General features: G+C 50.3%; 2 protein-coding genes across 2 annotated transcripts in view; one reads left to right on the top strand and one right to left on the bottom strand.

The window, feature by feature from the left end:
* The first annotated feature begins 136 nt into the window (after window positions 1-136).
* P4HA3 (prolyl 4-hydroxylase subunit alpha 3) lies at window positions 137-6,765 on the top strand. Its single transcript, XM_076328535.1, has 13 exons — window positions 137-321; window positions 906-1,048; window positions 1,490-1,710; window positions 2,628-2,777; window positions 2,874-2,925; window positions 3,119-3,276; window positions 3,360-3,536; window positions 4,010-4,074; window positions 4,261-4,420; window positions 4,981-5,043; window positions 5,341-5,409; window positions 6,167-6,263; window positions 6,463-6,765. Exons 1-13 carry the CDS (start codon window positions 137-139, stop codon window positions 6,531-6,533), a joined length of 1,611 nt encoding a protein of 536 aa, XP_076184650.1. The 3' UTR covers window positions 6,534-6,765.
* Window positions 6,766-8,267: 1,502 nt separating this feature from the next.
* The window catches only part of PPME1 (protein phosphatase methylesterase 1), a 35,027-nt gene continuing 18,183 nt past the window's right edge, over window positions 8,268-25,111 (bottom strand). Inside the window, exons 4-14 of the mRNA XM_076328534.1 lie at window positions 22,629-22,686; window positions 22,020-22,071; window positions 20,069-20,223; window positions 19,441-19,531; window positions 18,657-18,722; window positions 17,729-17,861; window positions 16,854-16,983; window positions 16,117-16,161; window positions 15,065-15,129; window positions 13,969-14,036; window positions 8,268-12,662 (exon numbers count right to left, since the gene is read on the bottom strand). Of these exons, the coding sequence (XP_076184649.1) occupies window positions 12,644-12,662; window positions 13,969-14,036; window positions 15,065-15,129; window positions 16,117-16,161; window positions 16,854-16,983; window positions 17,729-17,861; window positions 18,657-18,722; window positions 19,441-19,531; window positions 20,069-20,223; window positions 22,020-22,071; window positions 22,629-22,686 (882 nt within the window). The 3' untranslated portion in view covers window positions 8,268-12,643. The remainder of the gene's footprint in view (window positions 12,663-13,968; window positions 14,037-15,064; window positions 15,130-16,116; window positions 16,162-16,853; window positions 16,984-17,728; window positions 17,862-18,656; window positions 18,723-19,440; window positions 19,532-20,068; window positions 20,224-22,019; window positions 22,072-22,628; window positions 22,687-25,111) is intronic.

Below are 25,111 nucleotides of genomic sequence, written 5' to 3'. Positions count from 1 at the left end.
GCCAGCGTGGCGGATCCGGGGCACCCCCCCTCACCCCCCCATCCCCACCCCCTCCCCCCCCAAGGCGGGGCCTCCCCGCCCCTCCCCCCTCCGCCCTCCCCCGGCCTCTCCGGGCGGCGGCGGCGGCGGCGGCTGGATGCGGGCGCTGGGGGCGCTGGGGCTGGGGGCGCTGCTGGCGCTGCTGCCCCCCCCCCCGGCCCCGGCCGAGACCTACACGGCCATGCTGAGCGTCCGGAGGGCGCTGGGCTCCGAGGGCCGCCTGCTCCGCCGCCTCCGAGCCTACCTGCGGGAGGAGAGCGCCCGCCTGCGCCGCCTCGCCAGGTACCGGACCCCCCCCCCCACCCCCCCCCACCCCGTCGCGGTCACGCGTGGGTGCTCCCACGCAGCACTGGGAGCGCCCCCTCCCCTCTAGGCACCCATATCCCGCCCCCCCCCTCCCCCGCCCCAAGGGCGGGTGCTGCCCTGTCAGGGAGGGGGGGGGGGGGGTTAACCTAGCCCACCCCACCCCCACCCCCCCAGCACCCAATTTTTGGGGGCGTCCCTAAATAGGAGCTCGGGGCATGGTGGGAGGATGGGGAGCGCAGCCCAGACACTGCTGATGCCCCCCCCCAGCCACGTCCCAGGAGGGGGGGGGAACGTGGTCCCCCCAACTCTGGGCTGGGGACCAGGGAGGTGGGTCACAGCATCCCCAAGGCACGGGCCGTCCCCACGTACCCAGCAGGGATGGGGGTCTGCCAGCCTCGATGGGGTTTCCTCACCTCTGGCTTGGCCAAAAAGTGGCCGCTGGGGCAAAGCTGCCCAACTACGGGGGGGGGGGGGGGGGGGCTCAGACCCCAGACACCACCCCGGGGGCATCACCACCCAGGAGCATCACTCACAAGTGTCACCCAGTGGGTGCCTTGTAGGTTTTATGAGAAGGTCCAGGCACTGCACCAGGACCCCAAGGCCTCGGTGGACAACCCCTTGCTGGCCTTCAGCCTCATCAAGCGTCTCCACTCCGACTGGCCCAACGTCGTCTACAGCGATGAGGCCACCGAGAACACCCAGGGTACGGGGGGGGTGCTCGGCCACGTGTCCTTCTCTGTCACCTGGGGAGAGCCGGGAGGTGATGGGGAGCGGGTGGAGGAGCAGGAGAATGGGTGGAGGAGCAGGGGAATGGGTGGAGGAGCAGGAAAATGGATGGAGGAGCAAGGGAACGGATGGAGGAGCAGGAGAATGGGTGGAGGAGCAGGAGAATGGGTGGAGGAGCAGGAGAATGGATGGAGGAGCAGGAGAATGGGTGGAGGAGCAGGGGAACGGGTGGAGGAGCAGGGGAATGGGTGGAGGAGCAGGAGAACGGATGGAGGAGCAGGAGAATGGGTGGAGGAGCAGGGGAACGGGTGGAGGAACAGCATGTGGGGTCCCCGGGGATGGAGAAGGGCTGATAAGGGTGATTGCACCCCCAAAAGCTCATTAATCCCCCTCCGTGCACCCCATTACCCACCCTCAGCACTCCATGCTGGCTTCAAGGAGGTGGAGCAGGAGCTGCCTGGAGCTGAGGACCTGGACGGGGCTGCCCGGGCACTGATGCGGCTGCAGGACGTCTACGCGCTCAGCGTCAAGGGCATGGCCAACGGTGTCTTCCAGCGAGCCGGTGCCAGCCGCCCGCCCCTCTACAGCCCCAGCCGGCGCGTCTCCCTCTCTGCCGATGACTGCTTCCATGTGGGCAAGGTGAGGGTGAACCCCGTCAGCCCCCCACAAAGCTTTTCCAGCCCGGGATGTTGCTTCCGTAGGGCTAGATGTTGGGTTTTCTTCCCGCATGGATGCGGAGGGGCCCCTCTGACTCAGCCTACAGGCATCCGCCCGCCTGCCATCGCCTCTCGGCTTTTGCCCGAATAATGGGGCTTCTTGCTGCTTCGTGGCTCGGGGAAGGGAAGAGCCAAGCCGGTGGCGTGGGGGAGACCTCCTGCCCCAGCATCCCGGTTGGGTACGGGGTCGGCCCCCACCTGGGGGGGGCCATAATTCCCTGGAAGAGGATTTGGGTGCTTTGATAGAGATTTTTGTTCAGGGCGGAGTCCTCTGAGTGTCACTGCAGAGCTGGGATGGAGTGTTAGAGCGTGGGAATGGGATGGGATGGGACAGGGTGGGGTGGGATGGGATGGGATGGGATGGGATGGGATGGGATGGGACAGGATGGCATGGCATGAGATGGAGGTGGAGATGGAGGTGGAGCAGGATGGATGGGGGATGAGGATGGGGATGGGGATGAACAGGAAAGGAAGGGATGGGACAGGATGGAGATGGCGTAGGAGGGAATGGGGATGGGAACAGGAAAGTGACAGGATGTGATGAGACAGGATGGGTGGGAATTGCAATAGGATGGGATGACATGGCATGGGGATGGGATAGAATGGGATGGGGATGGGATAGGACAGGATGAGACAGGGTAGGGACAGGATGGAAGGGGATGGGGGTGGGATTGGGATGAAGATGGTCATGGGGTTAGGATGGGATGGGTCAGGATGGGATGAGGATGGGGATGTGGTGGGATGGGATGGTACAGGAGGGGATGGGATGGGACAGGGTGGGGAGGGGATGCAGGCCAGGCTGGCCCAGCCGGCGGGTCCGGGTGGTGCGCTGCCTCGCAGGTGGCCTATGACACGGGTGACTACTACCACTCCATCGCGTGGCTGGAGGAGGCCGTCGGCCTCTTCCGCCTCTCCTACGGCAGCTGGAACCCCGAGGACCGGAGCAGCCTGGAGGATGCTCTGGACCATCTCGCCTTCTCCTACTTCATGGTACGGCCGCAAGTCCCATCCCCATCACCCTGGTGCCCGGTGGAGCCGAAACATGGGCAGGGGGATGCTCATGGGCTCTCCGCTTCTCCCATCCAGGCTGGAAACATCTCCCACGCCTTGAGCCTCTCCAGGGAGTTTCTCCACTACGGTACATGGGGCAACCTCAGATGCAGCAGGAGGAGGGGACAGGGTTTTTTTGTGGTGTCCCCATCACCTCTGCATGGCACCAGCCTCCTTCATCCCATTTCTTGCCCCCACGTGGGTTAATTCTCCAGGGACCGATGCCAGGGAAGGGGGGTGATGGGGACACGGCGTTTCGGGTGACACCACCTCTCTGGCAGACCCCAGTAACCAAAGGGTGGTGAGGAACGTGGCCAAGTACGAGAAGCTGCTGGAGATGGGGACGGCGGCGAGCGCCGGCCCCCTGCGACGCCCCAACGGCACCCACCTGCAGAGCCGCGACACCTACGAGGAGCTGTGCCAGCGCCCAGGGGGGCAGGTGGGGCTGGCGGGGGGGGTGCCATGGTCCCCCACCCCACCGCTGTCCCACCTCTCACGCCCTCCTTTGTCCTCTCTTCCCAGCCGGCCCCGGAGCGTCTCCCACAACTCCGCTGCTCCTACGAGACCAACGGCAGCCCCTACCTCCTTCTCCAGCCTGCCAAGAAGGAGATGGTCCAGATCCAACCCTACGTGGCTTTGTACCATGATTTCATCAGCGACACCGAGGCTGAGACCATCAAGGGGTTGGCAGGGCCCTGGGTGAGCCGTCCCAGTCCCCAGGGATGTCCCTCTCCTGAAGGACGGTGCCCCACGAGCTGGTGGTCCAGGGTGGACCACCCTGAGCATGCAGAGATAGGAGGGGTTTTTAAGCCAGGGCTGACCCAAAGCCTTCTGCAGCAAGACCGGGGGGGGGGGGGGGGGGGGGGGGGGGGGGGGGGCAATGAGCCCAGCTTAGCTCCATCTAAGCCCCCCAAAAGATTCTGGGGAGAAACCAGGTCCATGCGTGCACCTAAACCCCTTCCCAGCCAGGCTTGACTTGGTGGCACCCAACCACGTTGGATCCAACTGCTATCACTGCTTCCATCACCCCGGTGGGACACCTTGGGGTGGGGATGTTTGGCAACCAGCTGGTATAAACCCCCCAGCTTGGACCCCGACTGGGGTCCCTGCTTGGTGTGAGGGTCCCCATCTGCAGCAACATCCTCCCCCCCCCTCCCCGATGTGTCCTCCAGCTGCAGAGGTCCGTGGTCGCCTCTGGGGAGAAGCAGCAGAAAGCCGAGTACCGGATAAGCAAGAGGTAGAAGCCACCCCATCCCCTGTCCTCCAGCCAGCGGGACCACCATGGCCCCATTGCCACCACCAAGGTGGCAGTGAAGCCATGCTGGGGAGGCCTGGGTCCTCCACACCCAACAGTGCTGCGAGGGTTAAGCCCAGCCACACGTGAATTCGGGGGGGGGGGGCTGAAGGTGGGGTGCTCCCGCAGCGCCTGGCTGAAGGACACCACCGACCCGGCGGTACGGTCATTGGAGCAGCGCATCGCTGCCATCACCGGCCTGGACCTGCGGCCACCCTACGCCGAGTACCTGCAGGTGGTCAACTATGGGTTGGGAGGCCACTACGAGCCACACTTCGACCATGCCACGGTCAGGGAGCTGCCGGGGTGGTCCACGGGGTGGTCCGTGGGGTGGTGTTCAGGGTGGTTCCTGTGGTGCTCTTGGGATGGTCCCTGGGGTGCTCCTGGGATGGTTCCTGGGGTGGTCTTTGGGGTGGTCTCTGGGGTGGTCCCTGGGATGTTCCTGGAGATGGGCCCTGAGGTGCTCCTGGGATGGTGCCCTGGGGAGGTCCTTGGATGGTCCCTGGGGGTGTCCCCATGGCGATCCCTGGGATGTTCCCTGAGATGTTCCTGGAGGTGGACACTGGGATGGTCCCTGGGCGGGGAGGGGAGTGGGGGGGGGTGGTCCCGGGATGGTGATCCCTGGGTTGGTGCCTGGGATATTCCTGGGAAGGGAGGGAGGGAGGGAGGGAGGAAGGAGGTGAGGGAAGAGGGAGGAAGGAGGAAGAGAAAAGAAGGGCGAGGGAGGGATTTCCCTGGGGGCAGCTTGGAGCTGTTAGGCCGTGAGGTGCCTCCAGGCCAAGCTGCGTCAGCGCGGGACTGACCATCCCCATGGGACTGACCGTCCCCACCTCCTCGCTCTTGGGGCAGTCCAGGAAGAGCCCCCTTTACAGAATGAAGTCGGGCAACAGGATCGCCACGGTCATGATCTACGTGAGTCCTCCCTCATTTCCAGGCCTGGAGAGACTGCACTTGCTTGGTCATCAGTAGGGTTCAGAGTGAACAGGGTTTGAGATGGGCGAGGGTAGCCCTAAATCAGACTGTGGTGGGGTGTTAAATGACAACGTCTGCAGAGTATTTAAGAGCTTGTGCCATGCCGTTGCCATGCCGTAGCGAGGGAAATGCAGTTGGGGACCAAGGGAGGGTTTGTGCCTCAGTTTCCCCATGCAAAGCAGCCATGTCACAGGAGGAGAGGGACGGCCATGGCTCATATTTTTGCTCTTTTTGCAGCTGAGTGCAGTGGAGGCCGGCGGCTCCACCGCCTTCATCCACGCCAACTTCAGCGTGCCCGTGGTTAAGGTGAGGGGGGGGACCCGCACGAGCCCCCCGGGAGAGGGGAAGGGGGGACGCTGCTCTCTTGTGTCTCGTCTCTCGCAGGGAGTTGTGGCTGAGCCTGTCCCGATGCCAAACCCCAACGCCGGGGCTCCCTGATCTGTTTTGGGGTGCCAAACCCCAACCCTAGAGCCGCAGACTCTGTTTTGGGGTACCAAACGCTAACCCTGGGGCTCCCGTCTGTGTTTTGGGATGCCAAAATCCAGTCTCGGAGGTCCCAGCTCTATTTTGGGGTGCCAAAACCCCAACCCCAGGACACCCAGCTCTGTTTTAGGGGTGTTACACCCCAGGGCTCCCAGCTCTGTTTTGGGGTGCCAAACCCCAACCCAGGGCTCCCAGCTCCGTTTTAGGGGTTCCGAGCCCCAACCCTTGGGCTCCTGCCTGTTTTGGGTTGCTAAACCCCAACCCCATGGCTCCCAGCTCTATTTTTGGGGTTCCAAACCCAAGCCATGGGGCTCCTGGCTCCCTTTGAGGTGTGCCAAACCCCGATCCCGCAGCTCCCAGTTCTGTTTTGGGGTGCCAAACCCCAACCCCAGGGCTCCCAGCTCTATTTTGGGGTCCCAAACCCCAATTCTGGGGCTCCTGGCTCTGTTTTAGGGGTGCCAAACCCCAATCCCTGGGGCTCTCAGCTTTCTTTTGGGGTCCCAAACCCCAATTCTGGGGCTCCCAGCTCTGTTTTTGGGGTGCCAAACCCCGGGGCTCCCACTCACTCTCTGCTCCGCAGAACGCAGCTCTCTTCTGGTGGAACCTGCGGAGGAATGGGGACGGGGACGGGGACACCCTGCACGCCGGCTGCCCTGTCCTGGCCGGGGACAAGTGGGGTGAGAGACTGTGCCCGGTGTCACCCCGAGGTGACACGGGGTTGGAGGGGCAGCTCCACCAGCGGGGAGGCGAGAGGTGCTGGGAACCCAGAAAAATCCTGGATAACAGGGAAAAACACATCACTGATACCGGAGCGGGGTCGGAGAGGGGTGCAGGGGGACAGAGGCAGACAGGGGTCCTTGTCCTTGTCCCTTCCAGTGGCGAATAAGTGGATCCACGAGCACGGGCAGGAATTTCGGCGGCCGTGCAGCACCAACCCACAAGACTGAGCCGCCGTGGGCTCAAGGACGTGGCACCCATGGGTGGCAAAGCCACCCCGGCGCAGCGTGTCCCCAAGGCTGCAGCAAGAGGAGGGAGGGAAGGGGGTGGCAGCGGCGCGGGGTGCTATCGGGGGCGGTGGCGCTTGCTCAGCCATGGCCGGATCTGGTGAAAATAAAGTCAAAAGACACTAAACTGGAATCTGGGGGAAACACCTCGATGAGGTACCCGACGGGCTGATGAGAGGTGTGTATGTGTCTGTGTCCCTCCACCCCTGTTTCCAGCCTGGACCCTAAACGTACCCTCAAGCCCCCTCCTCCAGCCCTAGATGAAAAGTCTCTCTGCTAAAAGGACTGGCAGTTAGTGACATGGCATTTCTATGGTAATCGGTAGGCTTCAGAGTGAACAGAATGGCCATAGAGGACCAGAGCAAAGACCGTACGTTATCCTTTCTCAAAGAAACCTGCTGCAGTGCCTGGCTGCATCTCGGGCCTGGTTGTGCAGCCCCACGCTCTGCTCTCGTCCCGACAACGGCACGGGGCCCCCCATCTCTGCACCCCAGAAGGGGTTTGGTTGGGTTTTTTTTTTTGCAGGGCCGTTGCTGTAAGAGGGACCCTGGGGAGGGAGAAGGCAGCCGCTGCCTTCCAGCCGCCCTGGCCCCCAGCCTGGCCACGCTTGGCCGCGCTTGCGCGAGCGCCGCTCCCCCGGGGCCCCGCGGACAAGCTCCCTTTCTCCGGCCCGACCGCAGCACCTGCGTGACCGGAAGGCAAAAAGAGGCAGCGGGGCTCTCCGGCAGCGCCTGGAGATCGGGCAGGGAGCCCGCGCTGCTCTCCCCGGGTGCTTCCGATGGGGGAGAGCCCGGACGAAGCGAGGGTCAAGCTAGAGGACACCATCAGCCCCTGCATAGAAACTCCCCGACTCCACATCCATCCAGCCTCATCTATGCGATGTTTGGATGAGGTTGAAGAGCTCCTGGATGGAGGGGCGGTGGGTACCGCAGCCTGGGGAGATCCAGCTCCCCCGGGGGTCCAGGCCACCCCGCCACCTCTCGGCCTCTTTGCTAGCTGGAAGGAAAAGGACAAAAAATTGGGGAGGGGGATAGAAACACCAGGCGGACCTCTCCCAGAGCTCTCCTGCTCGCTTTGGGTTCAAAAATGTGCATTTATCGCTCTGTGGCTGTGTTTATCCAGCCCCGGGATTAACCCTTCTGTAGGCACACAGGGGATGAGCAGCATTCAGGCGGGGGAGCCGGAGCTGGAGCACCGGGACACGGGAGCCCTTTTGGGCTCCGTTAAGCCTGCTTGAACGTAGAACAGCCTGCAAAATTTCAGAGCAAATTTCCCCCAATTCCCGCTCTTCCGAGGGGAACAACCACCCCAGCATTCAGGGTATTATAAAGCAGACGGTCCAACGCAGCACAGGTCACTCAGCAGCCAGAGCACCGTGGTTTATTACTTTCAGATGTTTCTGTACACGTGGGAGCCATGGGTCACGGAGAGGAGGGGAAAAAAGCAAAAGCCGTGGCTAAAGCATCCCCCCCCTCCTCCCCCCCCCCCGGAGCGCGGAGAAGGGATGGAGGAATATTTGGGATGACGAGAGGCTTCCGTGAGTCACCAGAAAAACCCAAGGCTTGGGTCTGGCCCCGGGGATGGCCCAGGAACAGCCGGATCAACACCCTTCCTCCACAGGCTGCTCCGAGGAGGCCGAGTACTGCAGCTGAAGGGAAAGAAAGAGTTCCTGCCCCAGGCTTTTCACAAATGCTTTATTTGTAGGCGAGAGAAACGGACACCAAACAAGACACGAACAGGATGAGGCTGACACGGGACGCGGAGCGTGGTCTCCGGAGAACTGACACACACACACACACACACATTTTCCTTTTGGAAACAGCAGCACGTGGTAAGAGGTCACCCCGCCAGACTGGTAAAGCTTGGCCTAAACCAGCCAAGCATCCAACAGCAAAGCTCAGAGCAAACACCCAAGCACTATCCCACAGGTTTCAGATGCCTTACGGACGAGGTGCCGAAGGTGCAGCGTTACCGGACGGATCAGGGCAGACGATACAGCCCAGGGAGGGCAGGTTTGGGCAACACAAACGGCAGTTTCGGGCTGTGAGCAGAGCGCTGGGCTCAGAGACGGGTGTTATCATGCACCAGGGCCAAGTTTTCTTGGAAACGGCAACCCATAAACTATTTTTTTGACCTTACCTGAAGATCTAAGGTCTAGATTTTCAGGAGGGTTGAGGCACCAGTTCAAACCAGTGAACGGCTGATTGCCAGAGACCTCCGAGGATCACGCCTCCCAGCCCCTTCCACACCCAAGATAAAAGGCGATAGCGGAGGGGAGGAGAAACGGCAGTGCTAAAGTCGAGGAGGTGGAGAACACCAGCACGAAGCTGTTTGCTCTCTCCTGCTCCAGTACCTGCCGGGTGCTCCCCCGTTCACCGAAGACCCTGTTGAATGTGGCAGCACACCGATAAAGTTTTCGGAGTCCTGGGATGGTCTCGCTGAACGAGAAGCCAGCAAGCGACTTTGCCCTATTGCAATCGCTCAGCCCTGCCCTGCAGAGAGAGGAAAAGCGAGGAGGTTCACTCTGAACTGCCCCAGCACGGTATTTACTGGGCTACTGGTGTTACCAACGGGATCTACCACACCACCACCACCTCTGAGAGCTCCCCGACCGCGAGCTCGGTTTAGAAGTCGCTCCGTGCTTTACTGTAGTGCTTATTTTTTTTTCCAGAGGGTGTCTCGGTTGCACAGAAGGTGACCCTCCAGTCGCAATAAGCATCGGTATTTTTAATTGGCTTTGGTATCACCTCCCACCTCACTTCACATCTGGACCAGGGCAGGCTGAAGACAAAAAAGACAAGGCTCAAAAAAAACCCAAGCGAGCTCCACGCAGCAACGCGATTCGGCAACCATTTCAACACCAAGCGTCTGCGTCTGTAGGTATCGATCAGCCCGGTCACTAACAGCGTTTTCAAAACACCAGCACAGAGGAACTGTGCTGGCTTAGGCACGTGCAAAGACACTCAGCCGAGCTCTGCGTTCCCCGGAGCTGTATTCAAAGCAGAACTATACGCTTCAGCAATACAGGAAATATCTTTTTTCCAACAATCTCAACGCTCCTGCAATCTACAAGTCACCGAGGGTTTTGTCCGGTGCGTATAACCCGGGAGCTGGCAAAACCCCTCCTGGGTCTGATTTGAGAAATTTAAGAAGCGAACCCTGCAACAAACCAGCCTCCCAAACTGCATCTTCTGCTCCTGCCAAGCCTTGGGATTTTCCATTGTGAAAGTTTCCACCGATCCTCAGTCCAACGACTGGAACAAAAGCAAGAGAGATTTCTAAATAATCAAAAGCGCCAGCGTAAACCCAGCATCCTTTCAGTTCAGGCAGCTTCCTCCTGTTTATCTGCTTTTACACAGAGACAGTACAATGCTGCAGGCTGTGGAAAAATGCAGTGAAAAGCTGGGAGTTACGGGAGGATTTTCTAAATCTCCCCATTTTTCATGAGTCAGAGAGAACACTTCTCTCTGCAGCTACTTTTACCATGGTCTGTGCTATCCTTCACCTAAATACCATTTATCTCTGCCTGTAGCTCCCTGAAAAGGGAGAAGAAACTGCAACAGGAGCATTAATATTTTTCAGACAAAAGTACAGTCTCAAAAATGTACGTGGCTCGACACAGCCAAAAGGAATTCCCCCTCCACCCACCCACCCGCTATCGCTGCTGTCCCTGTAGTCACCTTTTTTTTTTTTGAAGCCAGCACTACGTGAGTCCCTGAACGGCTGCCTATTCTGTGCGAGTCAGGACTGAGAGCTTGGCACGGAGCAACGCCACATTAAACAGGCTGTTGAAATATTTATTTTGTCACTCACTTCTCAAACGTTAACAACAAAATATAATTCTGGGGAGCCCACAGGATTCAGAAACAGTCATTCATTTTCCAACGGTGTTTCTACAGAATACAAAACTGATTTTCTTTTGCCTTCCATGGAGGCTTTTTTTTTTTTTAATATCTCGCAAACTGTAAAAGCAAATGAAAGGGATAACATGAGAGGCAAACGCAAGGAGTTACCGCAACGAATCACTCGAAGCCAGATCCTCCAAGTTACTTCAGCACAGAGGAATGTGACTTTACCGAGATCATTCATGAGTATGACAACAGGCACATGCTTAACTATCCCGTGAAGTGAGACTCTGGACACCCGCTATTATTTTAGTCTCTTAACAATTTGAAGTCAGGAGTCATCTGGAAAAGGACTGAGAATTTTGCCAATCTTCAGGATACAGCTGGGGAAAGTGCTATTTTGTATCTCAACTACTGAAGACCCATTTAATCCATCAGCAACTAAACCAGGGGTGGACGCTACGTCTAGGTCACAGTGAACTAATGCGATAATTAACATGGTGACTTACTGAGGGAAGTGCCAGGAGCCAGCAATTGCTCTTTGAACACCTGAGTGCCGATGGCCAAAGCGCCAGGAGAGAGGAGAGCTCTCTGGAATGAGGTTTTCTCGTCTCTAATTCGGGCATTTCCCACCCTGATGTGTCGGGGAAAGGACACAGAGCAAGGCCGTGACTGCTGTGTCCAGGGCTCACATGCGAATGAATCAGAGGAGGCGAGTGGCTCTCCACCAGGGTAAACGCCAAAGTTAAACCAGGCTTTGCCAGCTCTTCGCACCGTCTCCCCTTGCCCCACCCGCACCTCTCAAATGCCAAGAATTCACGACGGCTCTTGTCGCAGGACGTACGCATAGATGCACATCGCAGCTCCCAAATCAGGCCAACAACAGAACCCTGCCTCAGCAAAACAGCGTTAAAATACTGCTTTCATCATACAGCATCAAGGGGTTATGGACACAAGGAAGAAAAAAAAAAAAAAAAAAAAAAAAAGAGATATTTCAGACATCCGCAAGCAAAATATTGAGGAAAACCGCTCCAAAACGTGTCTGCTCTTACGCTCAAGAGTGATTCTTAGGTGAAAGCAATCTGACGAACTGTCTGTGGATAATATAACCCTGAAGAAAAGCTCTCCGTGTAACTACTGCATTTACATGGAAATACGGAAGGCAGGCAGCGAAACGATCTAGGAAGCGACAGTGAAAACAAGGTCTTTCCTCCAATACTGGGGGGAGCATAACGCAGCAGCAGCAGCTGCCTACACCTCTGCATCAACATCAGCAGGACTGACTCCAAGCTCTTCCAGGGTTTTATCTACTGCACTTTTTGCATTTTTTCATCCAAAAGGCGCTGATCTCTGCTCAGTTGTGTGTAGCAGCTACAAGAAGGGAAGCATAAACACATTCCAGGCACAGAGAAGGGCCAAGCAGGCAAACTGCCTGCAGACCACGTTGTTACTGCTGCTCTTGGGTCTTCCCCATAAACGCAGGCCCAGAGTCCTCTGCCTGTTATGTGTCTGCAGTAGACCGAGTTATCCAGGCTATTTTTCTCAGTGAGAACTTGAAACAAGTATTAAGAAAGCTGCAAGACTCAAATGGAGCTCACGGTCCCCCCTCGCCTTTTTGTTTTACAGTCCTGTCCAACTTTGCACAGGGAAGTAGCATCTAGGCTGTTCCCGCAGCTTAACTCATAAGGCTGGCATCGGTGAGACGAAACCTGAGCTCCCAACGAAGCCGATTCCTCATCTGCTTTAGGCGAAAGAAACGTGTATATAAAAAACAAACCTAAGGGGCACTTCAAAGACGATTAGACGATTCCATGGAGAAATCCCGAAGCCTTTGGCTATGCTGCAATGCCCTCGGTGGATCTGGACTGCCAACGGCCCCTTTGCCGTTGGGTCCAAGAAAGCCTGAGAATCGATGGAGATCGGTATGATCGACTACTTGGGATTTCAGGAGGTCTTTCCTTGTGGCAGCAGAGAGGAGCCCGCTTCCAAGGGCCTGAAGAGCTTTTCATGGTCTTCAGTACAAGCTGCTTCCCAGCAAGGAAGTCCCTAAAGCATTTACACATTCTGGAGAACTAGTTCTAGGGGATGAATCTCACACCAACTTCTCACTGCTGCTGAACTGGAGGGATGAAAGGATATGGATACATCACAGTGGCCTCTGGTGCAGTTTATTTACAACAGGACTCAGTGCTGGAGAACACCAGGGTATTAACAAGCAGGAAACACACTAGGAGGGAAAAAGGAAAGCGGAAGAAAGGTCACGCGTTAAAACCAAGGTATTCTCTGCAGATATTTGACTCTGCGACACCCTAAATCTAGTCGATTACCCAAGATCAAACAGGGACAAAAGGAGTCCACCATGCAGGTTAAAATCAGCATTGATGCATTCAACAATAACTTGTAAGCTACGTAATAGTGAGAAGCACAAGAAGTTTAATATGTTGCTGTCTATGGCTTAAGGACACAATAAGGCCAGCAAGCCACCCCACTTTCTCAAGCCTCTTGTTTTAAAGCTGCTTTTGCTACAACCATTAATAGCAGGAGCAACCGGCTAGCTCCTTCAACGCTCACAGAGATAGCACGGGTTGCCAAATACCTGGTGGAGATTCAACATTACAATGCAGTACAGTCCTTCGGTCTTCTCCCTCTCTCACCCTTTACACATCAACCTACACTATATCCTTTCACTGGATTTAAAATACGCAGTCCACAGTCCTGCATTTCTACTGTTTCATCCCCAAGGGCTCAGGATGAAGGGGAAAAAAAGAAAGAGATCATCCAGCAATACCTCTTTAGCATTGCCAGTCCTACAGCATCACACATTTTGGAGCTACTAGCTTTTGTTGAAGAATTCTTAGCTAAAAGCAGGAAGACTTTGCAGGACCGCTTAAGAAACATGCTTATTTTAGGATCACCTTTCAGGTGAATGATAAAACAGATTAGCACCTTCTATGAGGTCTAAGCGTCGGTTTAGTTATTAGCTTTATGGTACTGTAACTGAGACCTTGTGAATTTTTCCGATCAACCTCACGGCTGTGTGGCTGATCACAGAGGCCTGGCTTCTACAGTTCATTATGATATGAAAACACATGAGATAATCATGGAAAGTCTGCAAAGTGAAGCACGCAGCTTTACCTGTCTAATCTCACCAGCATTTCTTGGCCAAAGAAGTGTGGTGCAAGTTGTTTCCAAAACACAAGGCCTTGATTACTTAAATAAAATGTTATTTAAATTAGATACCATAAAACTTGTAATTCTGCCTTCTGGCAGGCTAAAAAGAAAGGAATCAGCTAGGAAGGATCCGCTTCGCTCCTCCCCTCCAAGGAAGGAGGTTTCATTAACACAAGTTAATACGCGAGAAGTTTAGAGAGAACACATAAACATCAAATGCATTACTGGCTGTGTTTGTTTACATGTGGTTTTTAGCATTATGCTAAAACTCCAACCTCCCACATTGAGAGCCAAACATGCAGGCAGTAAGAGTGAGAGCTCTGCTCAAGGCCCGCAAAGCTCTAGCACCCGCGGAGCCTTACCACTGGAATCCACCAATGGGCTCTGTAAACCTGTGACGGATCAGGAACGTCGCAACAGCTTCAGCAACCTGAGGGAAGGGGGGAAAAAAAAAAAAAAATCGGTCAGAATTTAAAGGGACATGAAGAGAACAAGAAATCCAGTCAGTTTTCAAAGCCTGCAGCATTTACCAACAACAGTTCATGTCCTCAGGATCCTCTTGCTGAATCAAGCTTGCTCCTTTAAACTAAGAGGTCTGTATAACATGCTTTTATATAAAAAAAGGAACTACGTGCTTCCACCTTACTCTGACACTGATCTCACAATCAAGAACTGACCAAACTTCTTCTCCACCTCTTTCAGTAATTCTTAAAACAATGCCTAAGTTTAGCAGGGAAAAAAGGTCTGGTGAAATCACGATGCAAGTTTTTCCTATAAAGAATAAATCAAGACAGTAACCTGACAGAATGTATATTAAAAAGAATAACAACGTAAGAACTCAGTACGTTTAGATAAAAATCCCCATTTCAGATTGGTAAAGAGAAGCACAGAAAGGCTGAGTTTTACGCTCACAGCGGTCAGTGTAGAACAAGCTTTAAAGCCAGACATGTTTCCAACCACAGGCTCCACTGGCTGCACCACATTCCTGCTTCTATCTGGACACTAACTTCAGCAGTACCCAGACGCAGCACTGCTCCGTCAGTCTGTAAGCTGTTTCAGTAACATTTGTTTTGTATTTGGAAAATGTGAGCCACCCAACTCGGCAAAACACAGACCAACCCCAAAACCTGCAGCTTAGTACAAGGGAGAGTGGAGAACTTCACGAGGAAAGGCAGGGAGGATAAATCCACACTCCACATGGTAAGAGTTAATTATATCACCACTAGCCTGAGAGTTAAATCTGTAACCCAGCCAAGCCCTGTGTCATGTAACATCTTAGCCCAGGCTTTCCAGACAGCGTAAAAATCCAAGCTGTTTTGTGAATAGCCAGTTAAGATGTCGTGCCAAAAAAACACCCCTGAAGTATGATCTCTGCTTCATAGTAAGCAACGGACCCCTTTTGCATTTCAGCTGTGAAGACCCTGACTTATCTAGCTTCAATCCCACAGTGGGGCTCACCTTGTCTGGAGCATCTTCATGGACTGCATGGCCACACTGTGGGAGGACCTGCATCTGAAACTTCCCTGCGGATCAAGAGAGCCATCACTGGAGCGGCTTTTTAAGTGGTCCTGAGTTCTAACAGCAATGGTTTAGGCAAGCAGTTCTTGTGTACACAGGAAACATCAGACACTACACCCTTAAAAGCACTGTGAATTTATGAACCCTTCTAAAAAGGATCTCACATTCTTTACAAACAGACCTCACTAAATCTCACTATAGGCATTGGGCAAAGAGGGACCAGGGAAGGCATAGGAGTCTAAAGCAAACTGTACAATACACACAGCAGACAGTTTCAATAGAAAGCAAGAACTGGCCACTTAATTCATCTTCCCCAGGTGTAACTAGAGGAGGTTCCCAGGAGTTAAAACAAAGCTAAACTCTTTAGAGCTTCTCGACACAGGTGAGACTACCTTTCAGAGATGAAACTGTTACCAGATCTACCTTAATATAATGTTTAACCTGCTGCCCAATACTACTTTCCAGTACTGGTTGCTCTGGAAATCAATGAAGCTGGGATGGGGAAAAAAAAACCCAAACCAAAACATTAATGCAGATGCTGAATCTTGGTCTGATGTCTGCCAGAAACACTGGGAGATCAGACAGTTTTAGATGGTCCCAAGCTTTCTAGCTAGGAACATCAGGAATGTAGTTAGAAAGGGAAAAAACAGATTAGAAAGAAACCCTCACAGACAATCATTCTGATCCAAGAGAAGTGTGGCAGCCCCATTACTGGAAACGCTGAACGCTAGACTGAACAAAAACCATGGCAACAGCCCTTCACAAGTTCTCATTCGACCTCTCCCTTCTCAACTTCTCCACCTTTCCCACAACCACAGACAGTTAGAGAACACTTTGGGATGAACTAATTCTTTAATGCACATTTGTTTCGATATAGACTGCACCTGGTAAGAGGCCATTCCAGCCATCTCTTGTCCATGTACCCATAGCAACAAGCTATCATCCAAAAAGAGCATTACAGTAAGGATAGAGTAACAATATTAAATATTTACCTTGCATCTGTCCAATTGTTAGATCTTTATCCAGCCTGTCAACACCTACAATCAAATAAACAGATGTATTGGAGAAAAGCCAGAGAGAACATGACAGTCTAAGCAGGGCTTTACTCGACGTTTTGAAGGAGACATTTGGCTTGAAAAACTCAAAAAGAAACATCATCTCTGACATGCACAAGGACTTTTCACTGCTGCACCTCAAGAGAGTAAAGCGACAGGAAAGAATCCGAGCCAAAAATGCAAGAACACATCCTTCCCTACAACTTAAAAGGGTATTTATCTTGTTTATCTTCGTTACACACTTAATTTCCTATCAGGGCACAAAAAGGGCCTACAGCTGGCTCTAGAACATCGATAATTCGACTTTCAGTTGAAAAGTTCAAATCACGCCCATATCTGTAGGAAAATATTGTAGTAGCGGAGGCTGAAGGGCAGCTTGGATCTGTCCTGTTTGCTCTTCTTCCACGTCATACAACAAAAACACCCAACCAACAGCAGCAATACATGTGCTATTTTGATATTAGAGACTCTGAACTAATTCCAGATCTGCACGGATCAAATAGTGTGGTTTATGATATTTCAAGATACATAGAAAAGTCAAGGTGGAAGAGACAGATCTGCTAGTCTCAGAGGAAGACATTAGCCAAACGCTGACCCTATTCTCTAAAATACAACTGGGACATCACTGAAGTGAACAGCCACTGAACCTAAACAGGACTGGAAGAGACACGTACCAGCTAAAAGCAAAAGCTTTGGAGTTGGACAGCTTAGGAAGAGGTTAGACAAACCCCTGAACCAGCCATCCCAGTACTTTTCTGTTTTCGCCAGTTCAATTCGCCACGTGTATAAGTGCTCCTTCTTTGTCTGCAGGGAGGAGAGAGAGCTCTGCATTAGTGATCAGTAAAACAGCTGAAATAAAATGAACTCAGAGTGCCACTTGGAAGTATATATAAAAAATACTGGCTCCCTCTGGTGGATTACACACTTCCAGGGGATGACCCTCCTTGCTCCTAAATTTCTCTCCAGATCACAGCCAAAGTACACAAGTAGGGAACAAGAAAGTCAGCAGGAGCTACACCTATAGATGAAGAGAAGGCTGCAGTTTTCAGGGCACTCAATTTGCTATTTTTTACTGGCACAAATAGCTCACAAATTGTCTGAACATCCAGACTTGGCTCTTACTTAGGTGACACAGAAGTAAAGGGGGCTAAGCTGGCTACAACGATTTTCCTTGAGGAATTTACATTCCTAGCTTGCAATTGCCTGTACGACCTCCTGAATGCTACTGTGCCTTGGAAACAAACAAAAATACCACAAAGGCTCAGGAAAAAAACATTCCTCATTCAGGCCAGAAGCCCCATTTCAGGCCATACGCACTAAATCTGTGAGCGTCTGAGGAAAGAAAACCAAACACATGCTTTCAGGTGACAGTCCAAGGTAGAATCAGTGGCACGAGACAAAGAAGAAAAACAACAGCCACAATATAAAGTTTTTGGTCCCTGGAGTTGCTCCCTTTTATGTTAGAATGATTTGGATAGCTACAGGCTACTTCTCTTGCAAGGGAGCATCGTGCAAACACGAGCTGAAAACACAGCAAGAAACTCCCTACCTCTGTGTCATCTTCTTTCTTTCTTTTGTTGACAGAGCCTCCCCCTTCCTCATCCTCTTCCTCCTCCTCCTCTTCTTCAATAATACCCTCCACTATGGCTTTAGGACATTCAGGACTGGCAGCCCCTTCGCACCTGTGAAAATAAAACCAGAAACTGATTCCCTAACAAAACAAAACAAAAAAAACCCCAAACAGTTTTTAACCTAAAGTAGTCAGCAATTTCTCAGATACTGGCTGAGAAAAATCCCCCCCCAAGTTTAAAAGTAGCTGTGGATGAAAATACAGTCATGACTAGTCACGGGACCAAGTGCCTGTGCAGCACATATATCCCAGTGCCAATATAAACGCAAACAGCTACTTAAAGGAGACAGAAATGGTCAAACAATCAACAGCAGCTTTTTTTAATGGAGTATGAGACATCTGTAAAGGCTCTGGCTATGGTAAGGATTAGAGTGGCACAGGCAGGTCACTCTGATTCCCCCAAACCCACCTCAGATCACTCCTGAAATGCAACAGATAATTAAACAATTTCTAAAAGGAAGTGAAAGATACCATACCCAGAAGGCCAACCTGATTTAGGGCAAAATTTCTGAAGAGGCATCAGACTAACACTTATTTCTTAATGTGTGCAAAAAGGCAGACAAACCAAGGAATACACAACCAGCGGTAGTTAAACTTTTTAAAACACGGCTCTTGGCAGATTTTGCCCCAGGGAAATTTTGGCCAGGTTATCTCCAAGTGCCATGATTATGATTCAGTGCTGCTGCAGGTACCAACTGTGATCAAATGATAAGAAATTTGTATTTGCTAGAAGAAATTTTCACCTAAAAACCCTAAAAGTGCATTTATGCCCTGTAGTAACAGTATTGTAAAATAGACAAGATGATTTTAAGAGCTTTAAAAACAAAACAAAACAAAAACCACCTACTGTTTGACTTGACCAACCATAGAAACTCTGGCAGATTCAAGATTTCTTATTTGTCCACTTTTTACACTAGGGGGGGGAAAAAAAAAAAAATCAGAAGAAGGGCAGAAATATTTACTAAACAGATTCAGGAACTAGCAGGCCCAGAAAGAGGAGCAAAACCCCTTTACAGCTCACGATTTCCCCAAACCATTCCCAAACCTCCTGTTCTCGGAAGGCGTTCGGAGCGGCTCACACTACACGCCGACTTACTTGAACCCCCCGTTGTCACCGTAACTGTGAATTTAAAAGATACGTGGGAGAAGTGCGGGTGGGGAAACAGGGTTATACCCATTTCATTGCAGGGGACAGGGAGAGGTCAGAAACTACATGGGTATCTGGCAACAGAACTGGGCTTTCTGTAGTCCAATCTACAAACTTAACCACGAGGCCTCTCCCTTTCTTGCTGAATCAGAAATAAGTCCCGTTTCTTACACATGGGATGGATGTCTCAAGCTTCTTCTGTAATAGCTGGGACACTTACAAGGAAGCTGCAATTCATACCATGAAGCTTTCCATTAGTTGAAGCTCTTAGAGGATCCTTCTCCAATGCCTAGCCAACTCTCCCAAGAAATTAATTATCTTTGAGACCTCTCTCTCCCTGTCAAATTAGCCAAGGAATTTGTGATAATAGTTGGGGAAGTGAGCGTGAAAGGAGAAAACAGACAAGTTATATAAACTTTGTTTCCTTCAGGAGTCAAGCTACAAAGACAAGTGATTTTGGAGACTACATAAGCCCATGCATTACCTCCACTCAATGGCATTCTCAAGTGACTTGAATGTTTTGGGACGACTCCTTAAGAAGTTCTGCATGCTGTTCAACGCATCCATGGCTGTACCTAAAACCAAGTATTTTAACTTTATGGCATCTGACGGAATAATTGCCACATCCCTCTATACAAAACTGGCTACCAGGGAACACCCTCGGAGAGCTGGAGCTCACTGGGGATTTAATGCTGTTAAGGAAAGCACAGCTTAGTACTCTTAAGCCCACAGTCACACCTGCTCCCACATTAGAGAATTAATATTTGAACAGGTAGAACATTCAGAGAAGGCAGTAACCACTCATCAGCACCATGTGTTATATAAAAAGCCACCCTCTTCCCCGCTAACAAGAAAGTATTGCAAAGAAATTATCAGGGAAATAGCAAACAGAGAGCCCATCTGGGAAAAGCGAAAGGAGGGGTCACACTAGAAAGACTTCTGTGTAGGTAGAATCATAGAATCATAGAATCATAGAATCATTGAGGTTGGAAAAGACCTCTAAGATCATCGAGTCCAACCGTCAACCCAACACCACCATGCCCACTAAACCATGTCCCTAAGCGCCCCCCACCCCAGGGTACAGAAGCCTATCCAAGGGTACACACACTTACCTTCCACAACATCGATCATGCACAGACCCAGTAAACTTGGCACCAAATTTGCGACCGCCGTGTGCACTGCGATGGCACCCCCCATGCTGTGCCCAATCAGCATGATAGGGGGAGGAAGGTCCCCATACAGAGCTTCAACCACGTTTCCAACGTCTCTGCCAAATTGAGATAAAAGCATGGTTGGCATCTCTACCTTGATACATTTCTGAAGCAGATTTGTACAATGGGAGGAGAAAGTGCAGATCCAAGACAGATGTCCGGCTCCAAATCCTCTCTGCATGCTCATTTAACCCACAGGTAATTGAGACAAGCTTGTTCTCTTATCACTGTTTCATCTAGGCACCAATACAGGAAATCATTCAAGCCAACACTTTCCTGAACAAGCATGTCATTTCCCTTTTTATTAACAGAAAGTGCTCACTTAAAAGAAATCCCTGAAGAGAATATCTTACATTGACATTAGCTGGTGGGAATTTGAAACAAAAGGTGAGAAAGCTGTCAAATCCTCTTGCATGGAAGCATAGACTAAGAAATTTGCCATTCTGAAAGGAGAAACCTTTTGCAGTTAAAGAGAGAAAATAACTGAGCCCTACTGACCAAGGCAAAAATAAACAACACTGAGCACAAGCAAAAAGATTCAGACTCTCTATGAGCACAGATACTACAAGGCAAGGGGCAATTTCCCCATCCTTTCCATAAGGCACCTACTTCAAACTGAAGCCGTCACTGCAGTATGTGAAAGCTGGCTAGTGCGATTCACAAGAACCAAAACAACAGCAGAGCTAACGATCGAAATCTACTGAAGAGCACTGTAGTTTAAGACACCCAAATTGGCTTTCTGGACTAAAACCATTCAGAGGAAGCGGAGACCTGAGCAGTATTGCAACTAGAAAATGGAAAACAAGGGAAAAAAAAAGCAAACAAGCTGGTCAACCTTTTTTTTTTTCCCTGTCAGAGAAAACTGCTTGAGGATTTGATTAAAAAAAAAAACAAAACACCCAGCTATAATTTAAGGCTCCCATTTAAAGGCTGTTCAGGAATAACTTTCAAGCTCATTGCTAAGAGGAGAGAAAGGTTTAAAAACAAAAGGAACTTGTTTTCCTCCCACGGTAGTGCTGCTCCAGATCTAAAAAATCCTAATCATTTCATACAGCACCTCCTCAGGACAATAACACATCAGGATCTGACAAGCCATACGCAGTAGCAATAAGGTATACAATGGAAGTCAGAATACATTTCACACATGGCCTCCTCACAACAAACCAAGTGGATTTGTTCATATGAAGGTTACAAAATCCTTTGTGATTTAATTGTAGTCATAACAAAGAGTCTCTTTGTACTAAAAGCGGACATAACGTAATGTGCTTAGCAGCGGGTATTTGCTTTTCTTACAGCTTTGTCAAGAGGGGGATTTGCATCCCAAAGCAGGTCGTGATAGTTTGAAAAAGCAACTCCCTCCACGCCTGAAAGGCTCAGTCTGCGACCCACACATTGGGGATGCTGCCAGTCCGAGGCAGGCACGCTCTGAACGCTTGCTCAAGGAGCCAAGGAAGAACCAAACTGGTGATTTCAAACCAAAATGCCCCAGCCGGTTACGACCGAGGAAAGCATTTCCCTTCTAAAATCTCTAGCAAGCGTTATAGTGTGTTGCAGGTTTAAAGCGTTCACTGCAATGAAGCCACCGATCTTTAAAGTGAGTTTAAAACTGAGAGAACAACTCCAGTTTGGAATCTGACTCAGCTGGAAGAGGTATAATTTCAAATAAATTTCAAACTGTCCCAACACGGAAGGAAAAGAAGGGATAACTACCAGAATCATGTGAAATGAAACTATCTTCCAGCTCCCTTGAATGAAGGTTGTGTGTCCTCAAGTAGTTTATTGTTCCATCAAGGAAAGAAAATAAAGGTTTGTGAAAAATGAAACACTGAAGAGAGAACATAAGCTTCCTTACTTTGACATAGTCTCTGCAGACAGATCTTCAGGATTCCTAACTTTTGTTTCCCCTGGAAGAACAAAAGTAGTTAAGTTCACATAAGCTGAAAACTTTCAGACCCCTCAGGACTTAGAGCAGCAACTGTACAAAGCTTTTTGGCACAGTTATTAAGAGTGAGCCTTCTGCAGTTAACATGAATAATTAAGAAACCCAGAATTAATAGGAACAGTTGGTACTTTATCGCATTATAGCTTACGGGTAGGAAACGCTCCCCATAACTGTTCCATATTTGCAATGTATCTTAAAACTAAACAACAGACCTTATTTCTAATGGTAAAGACCGCCTATAGGTTATGAAAATATGAAGGAGAGGGTTGGTGCCAGTACATAGGAAGGAACAAGTCCACCACCGCCTCGCACGAAGGCGCAGGGAGTCTCAGCTTCTGGCATGTGAGGACAAGTGGCTGCGGAGCTCTAGAAGCCACTTTTCCATCCCTGCTTTTGAATAAAAATTGGGATGCCTTAAGGCTGTTTTTTCTTAGTCATCTTGGGAGGGATTCATTACATCTTCTTTAAAAAACGAGAGCGTGTAACATGCTTATGTGATTTTAAATTTATTGTACTTACCATGGCCTCGGAGATCTAAAGCCACAATCCTACACTGAATCCTGTTGATGATTGCAGACTGCAAGAAGGGACAAAGACAATATAATTTGCAAAGTGCCACACCTCATCTACAAAAGGATTAGCAACATTAAGCACTCCCTGGAACAACAGCAAAGGCTTGGACGGCGCGACAAAAACCCTCTGCTGTCAACAAAGCGGCTGAACCTGGATTGCACAAGGTGTCACAGAAAGCAAGCAAGAATATTCCATATAAATTATCCTTAATTAACCAAAGCTCCATCCTTTCTACCATTGTTAACGCCGTCTCTGAGGACATTTATTTCACTGTGCATAAGACATTACGTGTGTTTCCTAGGATAATGAATTCAAGCTCTGTAGCACCTCTGAAAACTGAAATGCAGCAGTGGGATTACAGACACCAAAGTAATGCCCCCCTTCCCCAAGCCCCACACGTTATAAAATTAGCCTTGGCTATACAGCAGACATGAAGATGAAGCAGCTGCTTTGCAGCACGCATTCAATTTGCTCTCAAAGAACAGAATTTTACAGTAAGGCTGAAACGTACAAAAATTGATTAGTCTAAAGGGGTCGGGGGGAACAAGTGAGGAATCTTTCTGAAGTAAGGCAGGGCTGCAATACGATTATGGCTCTGTCCCCGACAGCTCAATTTATGTAAGTTATTTCAGGCATCGCAGTCATTAAGTGGCATTCTTTGTTGAAAGGAAGACTTGTGTTAAGGAATCACTGATTATTTAAATAACAGCCCTGCAGGAGTGGGGGAATTTGTTGAGGGATTCTTAATAGAACCACCTACATAATGGGCAGAGATCTGAAAGCTACCCAGTCCTCATATTCTGGTTGTTCAGCTGTTCAACCCCTAAATGACTGTAGCAGTTGCTCTCTCAAAAACCACTGAATATTTTACAGCCCCTAAAGACACCCTGAAACCTCAATCTGCAAGGTGCTTACGCACCTAAGCAATAATTTAACTGGTCAGATGAGCAGTCTGCCGCTAAAAATCAAACTACTGTCAGTAGGGAGTAAGGAAAGAGGATCATCAACATGATGTGAGATAATGGGAAGCTTTCCAGGGCTCTGAGTTTTATCCAAATAGGAGTACTTTGGCCAAGAGAAGTACAAACACATCATCCAGGAAGTTACCAGGCCAGTAAGCAACAGAAGAAAGGAGCACGCCACTCCTGCAGGCTGTTATTTTATTTATAGATGGTTACTCTCAATGCTTCCCAATTTGGGTTTCTTCTTGGGTTTTTTGGGGAGGGGTTGTTTGTTTTGTTTTGTTTTGTTTTTTTAAGTTCGGGTTCATCCCAAACATTTAGCGCTTGATTGCTTGGGACAAACTTTCATTTCAAAATGCACAAAGGAAATAATTCTATAGCAGCCACACAAAGGCATGAGCTAATTGTTGTGGCTGTTTCTTTCTCCAGATGCAGTCTCAAGTGCAAGGCGTAAATCTATGTGAATCTTGTATATGATCTAACTTTGTTAATTGCTAACAGTAACATAAAAAGCTAGTAACTGTAAGGTACGGTGTTGTAACTGCAATCACTCTGCTAAATTCAACTCTGGAGATTTTTAAATGTAAAAATGGTATTGGTGTTGCTATTGGAAATAAAGAGCTCTAGAGAGGGTGGAAGCGTCTTGTAAGAAGCCCTTTCCTTAACTCAGAAAAACGTGACTTCATACCCCTGCCTCCGATTAAGAGCAGTGACCTTCACCACATCTGTTTAAGGCACTTGTATACCATAACAAAAACACTAAACCAGCAGAGGAAAAGACATCCGTCCATCTTGGCAACTAATGAGCTACAAGCAAGTAAGTACAGCATTTAGTAAGACAGAGATTTAAGACTTAAAGTTCAACAGTTTCAGAAGACACCGGTCTCTGAGTCAGCTCAAGTTACAAATGAACTGTTAGGTGTAAAACTACTATTCAACACCAAAACTACAGCCCAGTTAGCAAAGTATTTTTCTAATGTGTCTCATCATCATGTAAGATGGTTTATGATTACACCATCAGGATTACTCAACCGTAGTCATGTTGGGAATTCAAGAGCAGTTGGTAGTGACTCTCGTGAAACGTTCATTCTTGTTACTCATTTGAATCTCTGCTTTAAAGGCTAAGTGATCTACAGCCCACCAGACTGCTGCAAGGTAACAAATACGACACAGCCAAAGGCACAGGAGAGACGCAGAGACTTCATCTGTCCAGTCACACTTCCATGAAAGTCATCCTATAGCATCCTTCTGTTACGGGCGCTAGACAGCTCGAAGAGTTCCTGGATTAAAAAGGTCCCAAATAAAAATCACACACTGCAAGTGATTTTACTTTACTTGAAATCCTTGAAAAAAGTTTCCTTCCTTAACTCCCTTTATTTTTTAAAGGGAATGGGTGGGGGGAGGAATTTTGGTTTGATGACTCCCCACGCTCACTCCTATTGACACCACCTCAGTTTGTTTTTCAGA

This window comes from Aptenodytes patagonicus, chromosome 1, assembly GCF_965638725.1.
Source record: "Aptenodytes patagonicus chromosome 1, bAptPat1.pri.cur, whole genome shotgun sequence".
Classification (NCBI taxonomy): Eukaryota; Metazoa; Chordata; class Aves; order Sphenisciformes; family Spheniscidae; genus Aptenodytes; species Aptenodytes patagonicus.
Note: the sequence above shows the minus strand (reverse complement) of the source record. Positions and strands in the feature narration are given on the sequence as shown.